The 9,912-nt window shown below is 40.6% G+C and overlaps 1 protein-coding gene across 1 annotated transcript; it reads right to left on the reverse strand.

Moving 5' to 3' along the window:
* Nucleotides 1-8,750: 8,750 nt before the first annotated feature.
* On the reverse strand, nt 8,751-9,508 carry LOC120592795 (histone H2A-Bbd type 2/3-like). Its single transcript, XM_039850477.1, has one exon. The coding sequence runs from the start codon at nt 9,218-9,220 to the stop codon at nt 8,867-8,869; it is 354 nt and encodes a 117-aa protein (XP_039706411.1). The 5' UTR covers nt 9,221-9,508; the 3' UTR covers nt 8,751-8,866.
* Nucleotides 9,509-9,912: the final 404 nt, after the last annotated feature.

Genomic DNA, 9,912 nt, shown 5'->3' on the forward strand with positions numbered 1-9,912 from the left:
GCATTTTTTTTGTGGCGTGTGATCATGTATATGCAAGACAGCGTCGCTCCCCAAAAGCAGGGTGGCGTTCCATTTTAAAACAGTAAATTTCCAGTGTTTTTGGGTCCAAGAGTTACATGCAAACCGACTTAGCTGTTCTTAAAATTCATTTTTTTTTTACAGTGTAGAATCTCATTCTCAATCATTCAGCTTTGGAAAAATGCATCCTTTAGGCTGAAGTTGTATACTGTCGTAATATTTGGGAGTGAGATTTCTGTTTTGCCCTTTTTGGGGGTATGTGGATGGTTTTCACTGTGAGTTTAGTGCCTCAAAATGGGTGGGACTTTTAAAGTATTCTTTTCTACTTCTATTTCAACAGTGTGGAAGCCATAGGTAAGGAACTACAGGATACGCCCATCTGAGACAGATTGAGCCACTGTTTCTGTGCTCTCACTTGGCTGCTAGGAAGGGTCCTAAAAGCTAGTTCAATTTATTGCATAAGTGGTAAGTGCGCATGCTCCGTTGTGCCTTTGCTTTTTCTGATACGCTACTTTCAAACTGAGCTGCAGCCTGGCTGGCTGCGTAATTGTGTCATGACACGAATGCTTAGGAGTTATGTGACTGGTGATAGTATTTAGATTTGGGCTTTAAAAAGTCCTCCTTAGGCCTCTGGTCTAAACTCATTGCATCGATGAGGTGGGGGCAGGGATTACCAGAGAGCCTGATATTGTGTATAAAAGCAGTATTAATCAGAGTTCTCCAGAGAAACAAAACAATCATAATATCTCTCTGTCTCCCTCTCTCTCTATAGATAGATATGTAGTTAGATAGATGATAGAGAGATAGATAGAGATAGACATATACATAGATATAGAGATATACAGAGATAGAGATGTAGATAGATATGTAGACATACGCATATCTATAAATATATACAGTAGAGAAAAGAGAGAGAGAGAGAATTTTAAGGAAATGGCTCATGTGATTGGAAGCTTTGAAATTCCAGCATCTGCAGGGTAGGCCAGCAGGTTAGAGACCCAGAAAAGAGGTGCAGTTGGAATCTAGAGGCATCTTCAGGCCACATTCCCTCTTCTTCTAAGGTGGTCAGTTTTTTTCTATTAAGGCTTTTAATTGTTTTGATGAGGCCCACCAACATTTGGAGGGTAATCTGCTTTATTCAAAGTCCACTGATTTAAATGTTAATCTCAACTAAAAAGTACCCTCACAGAAACATCTAGAATAATGTTTGACCAAATATCTGGGTACTGTGGCCTAGCCAAGGTGACACATAAAAGTAACCATCAGAAGTACACCCTTTATCAACTTGGGACCCAGACACATCTCCTTAAAACATACTTAAACTCCTGAAAAAGAAAATAACAAGGTCATATGTCTGTCTAACATGATACAACTATCCTGTGTACAACCAAAAACGCAATAACCCTTTCCCCAGTAGAGGATACGAAATCTTTGAGTAATGTTTACTGTTATTTTTGATATCTGGAAACTTAAATACCATGATGTAAAGTTAACAATACTTAAATACTATGATATAAAGTCAATTTATTTTATGTTATGTGATAGGAGGATAAGAGAGGGGAGAAAACATATTTTATACATACAAACACACAAACAGTGATAACAAAATAAAGAAGAAATATTCATGAAAATTACATTCTTTATTTCTGTAACTGGTCACATGGTAATAACTGGTATTCATAATTACCTTCTTTTACTATCTGTTCTGTATTTCATTTGACCTAAGCAAGTACCTCAACTGGTTGTAGATCTTTAGCTTGTGAGTGACCCAAACTTCATTCCTTAAGGGTACAGGACATTCATAGTCCTACCTAAATTGAGTTATTGTAGTTTTCCATTGGCTTTAACCACAGAACATAGTAAGTAATAATAACCCTAAGGGAACTTCTATACTCCAGACATAGTAGTCCTTGCCTCCATTACCTACTATGGAGTAACAGTCCAACTTCCCCTTTGTAGTTAAGATCAATCACCCCAGCCAGCACAGTAACTCCCTTTACCTATTGATTCACAGGCATGGGGAGCCCAAAGTGTCCAAGTGGCAGTCTTAAATTCCAGTTTAATGGAATCATAGTTGTGTCTCCTGGTAGAAGCATTCCTCCCTATGAGACTAAGATTTTTAGGCCAGCAGAGCATAAGGTTGCAGAGACAGGAAGCAAAACTTTGCTAGAGGGTCACTAAAGGTAATAGTGAGTGGTGCTACTCCCATTTCCACCCTGCAATTCCTGGACTCATAAACCCTGGCTATTGGAGAAACACCCTTCTGGAGAACCTTGCCCCAGCCTTAGAATGTATTGCCACCTAGCTAGCACTATAACTGAATCTTCAGAAAGCCATTCCAGTGTTCTAACAAGCCAGCTGTTTCAGGATGATGGGAAACATGGTAAGACCAGTGAATTCCATGAGCATGGACCGATTGCTGCACTTCATTTGCTGTGATGTGAGTTCCTTCATCAGAAGCAGTGTTGTGTGGAACACCATGATGATGGATAAGGCATTCTGTAAGTCCATGGATGGTAAGTTGGGCAGAAGCATTGTGTGCAGAGAAGGAAAATTCATATCCTGAATAAGTGTCTATTCCAGTCATGATAAAACACTGCCCCTTCCCTGATAGAAGTGTCGCAATGTAATCAACTTGTCACCAGGTAGCTGGCTATTCTAGTAATGCCAGAGAATCTGGCACAAGGGAGAGGATAAAGCAGCCACATCAGTACTATAGAGTACTATTAAGTGAAAACACCTAGAATTCTATTTAAGGTAAAATATTATTGTAAATATCAAAGGGAGAGTACAGTAAAACACAAGTAGATATAGACATAGAACTAAAGGTAATTAACTCACTGTAACTAAAGACAATCTGGAGAAATCTCAATATTCTAAAAAAGCAAAGAGATAAAAAAAAAAAGAATGTGAAGCTTAAGTAAAAAAAAATAACAAAAACAAGTAAATGGAAGAATGGTGAGTTAACTCAAAAAGTGAGTTAGAGAATATCTTTAAAATAATCTACAAAATGCAGAATAAATTTCTGAGGTTGTTTTGTAAAAGAGACCTGTTTGGAACAGTACTAGGACATCATAAGGAGAGAACAAAGTTAGGTGAAAAGGAGATGCATGAGTAAGTTTGGTATAATTACTTTAGGGATGAAAAAAAATTGGATATTAAATAATTTAACAATAATGTACTTGTGTATAAAATCAAATTGTTAATGAGATGAACTAGAAAATATTTGACAGACAATGGAAAGCTGTTTATATTTGACATTGATCAAAACATGTTGATACTTGACGTTCCTCAGGAATAGCCTACCATTAAACAAGCAGAAAGAATAATCAAATTTAAAGTTGGAAATAAAAGGTTACTGAGCTGATGAAAGACATGTGCATAAAAATGCACAAATTAAAAATGACCAAATTAGTAGTTAAGAAACTAAGAAGTAAATGGATTAGATAGAGAGGGAAAAAAATAAGACTATTATAGATTAAACCATCATAAACAAAAAAAATAAGTCATCATTACAGAAAATTATAAATTATGAAGAGGGCTAGCATAACAAATGCTTCTAGAGTACAGAGAATCAACCAAAGGGTGAAAGTGATCAGAGAAAAATAAATGTTATGCAGCCAGGTCTGAAATCTAGGCATATTTGACTTGAAAGTCTACACTGACCTACTGCTCTTGGATTCACGCATGACTACTCATCTTCAACTTTTATTGGTACATTTAACTTATTTTAATTCCATGTTACACTCTACAGCAGTGTATTCAAATGAGCAGAACATATATACCCTGATAAGGATCAAAGTATATAACGTAGGGATCCTAGAAATCCCTTGCTGTTAAAGCCAATTTTTTAAAAAATTATTTTTCAATTAGAGTTAACATTCAATATTATTTTATATCAGTTTCAGGTGATGTATGATCTAGTAGGAAAGATTTTAGCCTATGACCTAACAAAATCTGCTCCAGATTATAATGTAGCCTTTCACTGAGAAAATCTGGGACAGAGTTCATCAATGACCTGCCCAGTAGATAAAGCCTGGATGGAGAAGGTGGAGTCCAGTGCAGCCATGGAAGCTAGCAATCTTGCACTTGTAAAATGTAAACATCTCCCTAGTCAGAAGAGACAACAGGCCTCAGGTCCTCATATCTTCTGTCCCGAACTGGTAAACTCCATCCTTTGTGCTTTCCACCTCCTGAACTATTTCTTTCTAAACTTCTTAGGTGAAGACCCCTCGACTCATCTGTTATTTGCTACACCCTGATTTCCTTTCCTCATATATGCTACTTGGTACTAGACCTCAAGCATTGACCTCCACCTTACTTCCTCCCTCAACTACTTAACCTCTCTGTGTCTGAAGTCCTTTTTCTATAAAAAGGGAATAATAATGGTGTGTGTTTGGTTGCGGACCCTAGTGGCTTTAGGTATTATCATATTTTCTAGAGTCGAAACAAGAACTTTGTGAAACCTTCAATAACAAAAATGTCATACTTAAAAATGAAACAAAACAGAAAGGGTAATAGTATTAATTTTGGCATTTAAACTATTGACTCAATTAACAGGAACTATAAGTTTCCAACATTAATTCTTGCTTCAGAATGAACTGAAAAACAGTTAACAGTTCAATGGTCTCATAATCTCTAGTGATGCTGTGGATAATCCAAATCATTTTATTGTTCAAAAGAGTGAATTTGGCTTTTCCACTTACTTGTTCCCACAGTCAAGTATCTGCCTTTCATTCAACCATAATTTTCCTATCTATACAATAAAGAAAGAATACATTTTCCTGACACCCAGGCCGGGGATGTTCACCAGTGTCACTTTATGTAATGTCCCCAAGAGTCCTCTGGAGGGAAGCAGAGGGAAGGACTTTTAAGAGCTGTGGCTATATAAACCACCAACTGAAAAGAGATTTGTAGTAGATTTTGTTAATATAGGCATACAATCCTCTACATCAGATAAAGTCTGCCAATTTGTCTTCCACCGACAAGACATTTGGACTAAATCATTAAGGTAATTGTGTTGAAGATCTACTTGGCTCTGCTGGTGAAGACTCCATCTTTCTGTTCTCTAGGAAAGTATTTGGTCATGAATCCATTAATTTCTCTGAAATATTTTTCTGTGTCCTGGGCTCTGGGGATGTTTTCAGTATCAATAGGAAGAGACCTGCCTCCAAACATTTATAAAAACCAAACAATACTTTAACCACAGGGGAAAAAGATTATTTGATATCTCTCTCAGAAGACCTCATAGGCTGTTTATTCTTGACTTCTTTTTCTTGCTTTACCAGTTCTCGAATACCATACACCTTCCTCTTACAAATGAACGTAAGACTCTCGTGTCCCCAGAATAACAAGAAATGCTTGGGAAAAATGAGGTTTTTTTTTTTCAAGTGAATCTCTTGGGTTTATAATAAAAAGATATTATATCTCCTCTCCTATCCTCTTCTCATATGAATTTTCTTATTCTCCCTTACCTTTCACTCCAAATTTAGCTCCATTGTCTGTGCTCTAAGAATACTTTGGCTCAGTGCAGCCTCCTTCCTCTTCAGTAGTGCTGATCAGATGATGTTAGTATATATCAACTCACAGATGTTTTCTATGATAGTTCCACAATATTAATAAATAACTCCTAAATAACTAAATATAATAACTAATAATAGTAATAACTAAGTGAACTAAATGTGAGATGGGTAGGGATGGAGCCTGTCCTAGTGTCAAAAGAAAAGAGAGCATCGTAAATTATCAACTCACCTGAAAATTCTAAGGCTGCTTCCAGCACAACTGCCAGACACAAGCGAATCAGCACTAATAGAAAATGCAAGCCTGCGCAGCTCAGAAATTGTCCCAGAATTGATTTGGTGCTGTGCTTCCTCACTTGCCTGCATCCAGCTCACAATGGCACTGGATTTCAGAATTACTAGCCTCAAACTCACTAAAGACTTTCATTTTCCATAAAGGAATAGGAGATGGGGAGGGACCGAGAGAGAGACAGAGAGACAGAGAGACAGACAGACAGACAGAGACAGAGAGAGACAGAGAGAGATCCATACCCAGAGGAAAAGAACAAAGATAAGACTTTTCTCTAGTCACGGGGATGTAAAGTACAGCATAGGAAATATAGTCAACAATATTGTAATAACTATGTATGATGCCAGATGTGTAGTATCAAGATGATCACTTCGTAAGTTATATAAATGTTTAATCACTATATTGTATACCTGAAACTAATATAATATTGTATGTCAACTGAAACTGAAAACTTTTTTAAAAAGTTTAAATACTATTTCTCAGTTATTCAAAATGAATCATTTCAACTGATCATCTGAAGGATTAACAAAGCCTAAGTAGGTGTTATTCACTGAACTAATTTGTGGTATTGGCTTTTACTAGAGAAATGAGGTCAATTAGGAATTAACATTGTAGTGAAAAAAAATAGGAATAGTATGCTTCTCTGCTTGCTCTAATCTCATCTACATAATATACCGTGAGATAGTCTTAAAGTACAATCCAAAATTCTTGTCTATAGCCTAATTTTGTAGCATTTCAGCTAATGAAGGCAAACCAGTATCTGTAGAAGGAACATATATGCAGAGAATATCCAAGAACTCACCTCCAGTTCAAGGGATCCATACAATTATTACTTGAGTTTAAATTGTTGTGTGTGAAAATCTTTTTTATAAAATAAAAACTAATAAATTGTTTGTATATGTATAGATTATTAGTTCCTCATTATAATATGACTAAGATTATGACAGAGACGAGTGTTAACTAAAAATGTTAAGTATAAGCTAGGGACTAAGGAAAAACCCCAAGTAAAAATAGCCTGTAACATTAAATTAAGTATGATCTGTGAAGGTTGGGGGCAAAGTCAGAGAAGAGAGAGAGACTTTGGTTGTATTATGTAATTATATAATTATATAATTGTACACGTGAAACTTAAATAATTTTATTAATGAACGTCACCCCAATACATTCAATAAAAAAAAAGAAAAAATACATATTAGATAAAAGATCTATTTAATTTTCTGGTTACTTATATGGCTGTTAAAATGCAACATGCAAACCAAAAAAAAAAAAAAAACAAAGAAAAGAAAAAGATAGGAAAATCTAAGATGTGCACATATACCGTACTCAGTGAATATTCAGCAGAGAAATTGATAGTCTAAGCCTCCATTTATAACTATATCAATCTGATGGTCTGAAAACCTTGAGAAAGTTGCTATAAGAGGAAGCAAATTCTTGGACTTCTTAAAGAACTCTCACCTTTACCTTTGGATCTTGAATCCTAGGTAGGCCTGGAAAAATACTGTTAATTTTTAAAAAATCTCAGGATCTTAATTAGGATTTTTAAGTTCCATAAATTATTATATAAGTGTATATATATTATATGTATGTGTATGTGTGTGTGTGTGTGTGTGTGTGTGTGTAACTAGATGTCGAGCTCCCAACTCCTAGAACATGAGCTTGTGGAAACCTTGCATATGCCACGACTGTTGGGGAAAAGGAGGCAAAAAGTATTTTGAGCTTGATTTCCAACTAAAACTTGATTCCAACATCTTTAAAATATTGGCAACAGAGCAGACTAATCTGATAATCACACTGTATACAAAAGCGAGACTCTAAAAAATTTATTAAGAGGATAGATGTCATTTTAAGTGTTATCGCAATAAAATACAATTTACAATATAGATGATCTTAAAATATAAAGACACAGTAAGCTTGAAAGTAAGAGGACGTATAAAATATAGACACACAAAAAGAAAGCATAAGAAAGCTGAAATGGTTATTTACATATCATAAAAATTACAATCATGGTAGAGATTTTAATCACTTTACTTGTAAATCAAAAATGTGCTCAACATCTTTAGTCATTAAGTAATTGCAAATTAAAGCCACAATAAGATATCACTAATTAGGAGTTGCTAGATAGTCATGGGGATGGGGAGCACGGCATAGGGAATGCAGTCAGCAGTAATGTAATGGCTAGGTGGAGAGCCAGAGAAGAGAAAGAGCAATCAGGGGGATCGTTTCATAAACTATATAAATGTCTAACCAATGTACTGCATACCTAAAACTAATACTAAAATAAAATTTTAAAAATCACAACTCAAAAGGGACACCAGTACCAGAACAGGGACTTTCCTGGGTTTCATGGAGCCGTTCCATGTCCCCAATGTGTTGGGGGATACTTACATCTATCCATGTCTTAAATTCATAGAGTGGGGTCCGAAAAGAAACCGTGGTCCCACGTGACCTTCATTCCGACTCTGCCTCTTTCTTGATTGTCCCTGCCCCCATCGCTCCTCGACCTTCCGGCCAAAGCTGCGGCCCCCCATTTTAGTCCATGCCAGCCGCTCTGTCCACCCCTCCACCACGCGGGGCCCCGGTTGCCATTGCACGTTCACCCGATCTCGACGCCGCGGTCACGGACTTGCACTCCACACCAATGAGCGCCATCCTTCTGGGGACTTTGCCGGGCTCTGAGCTGCTCAGAGGCAATGGCGGCGTTGTCCGTCACGCCGCCTCACCGCCACCGCAGCCCGCCTCTCCCACCCAGGGCCACCCCCTGCACTGTCACCATGAGAGACCGTTCCTCTCTGTCATCCCCGACTCCAACTCCCCTGTCTCCGGCACGCAGCCCCGCCACCCCCATCCCTCCGGCGAGTTACGTCCCACAACCACCTCCCTCCCACGCAAAGTCACCGAAGCACACGCATGGCTGGCTTTAAACATTTGATCGAATTTTAATGACTCTGTCAAAGGCATCAGACAGGTCTAGGCTGCCCGGGCTGTGAGCGGGCTTGGTGCCCTAGGGCCGAGGCCCAGGGGCGCAGGGCGTATTGGACAGCTAATCCCAGGGGGGGGCCACCTGGGAAATGATGGTGGTGCGGAAGAAGTCGCAGAGCAGCGAGTTGTTGTGGACCGCCATGTCGAGGAACTCCGGGGTGATGCACCTGCGGCCGGTCTTCTGGGCCTCGTCGCCCGCCAGCTCCAGGACCTTGGCCGTCATGTACTGGATGACCGCTGCCAGGAAGATCGGTGTGGACCAATTCAGGCGCTGGGCGTAGCGGCCTTCGCGCAGGAGACGCTCCATGTGGCTCACGGAGAACGACAGCTCAGCTCTGGCGCTGCGGGAGCGGGCCCGGCTCCGTCTCCGTCTCCGGCGTCTGGACGACTCTCCCTGGCTCCTCCGTCCCGGCATTCTGGGCGCTGGGTGCGATTTCTCCGACCGGTCTAGCTCTGCGGTGCCGTGCGATGCGGCGCTGTCCCAAGCGGTGCTGTCCGATGCCGTCTGAGGCGATGCGATGCAGTGCGGTGCAGTGCGGTGCAGTGCGACGCGCCTGCTGCCTGCCAACGTCTGAAGTAGCTGGTGCTTGCGCCCCTGCTCTATATCCCGGCGACCACAGACCAGCCCCTCATTGGTCGAGGCACACGCTGCGTGACGCGTGGCCCGTGCTGTATGGTTGTCACCGCTTTCCCCCGCGGTGCCCCCCCGTCCCCTGCAGCGCCCCCTATCCCCCGCTCACCCCCCCTCTGCAGCCTGAGTGTGCAAAGAAATGGCTCCGCCAGCAGCCTGCTCACCCTGCTCACGGGCCCCTGTGTTTGAAGGCGAGCTCGCTGTCCACTAGATGGGCGCGTTCGGAAAAGGCAACGACCGTGTCTGATCCGGGGGCACCACTTGTACACTGCCGGTGTTGGAGGGCCGCCGCGGCTCTTTGGTTCCACAATGCCGGCACCACCACAGAAAAAGAAGTCCCGGTCCCGGCAGGCGGTCGCTGCCCCTCCTTTCCCGCCAAGGCTCCCTCCCCTCCCCCACCCGTAGACCCCAGGCAGCCGCTAACCTGCTCGCGGTCCACAGAGGTTTGCCTCTGTGGAGACTTCCTAGAGATAGAA

The sequence above is a fragment of the Pteropus medius genome, unplaced genomic scaffold (assembly GCF_902729225.1).
Source record: "Pteropus medius unplaced genomic scaffold, Ma_sr-lr_union100, whole genome shotgun sequence".
Classification (NCBI taxonomy): Eukaryota; Metazoa; Chordata; class Mammalia; order Chiroptera; family Pteropodidae; genus Pteropus; species Pteropus medius.

Excerpts from the sequence above, each read along its gene's own strand:
- LOC120592795 (XM_039850477.1), bottom strand. The coding sequence starts at position 9,220 with ATGCCGGGACGGAGGAGCCAGGGAGAGTCGTCCAGACGCCGGAGACGG.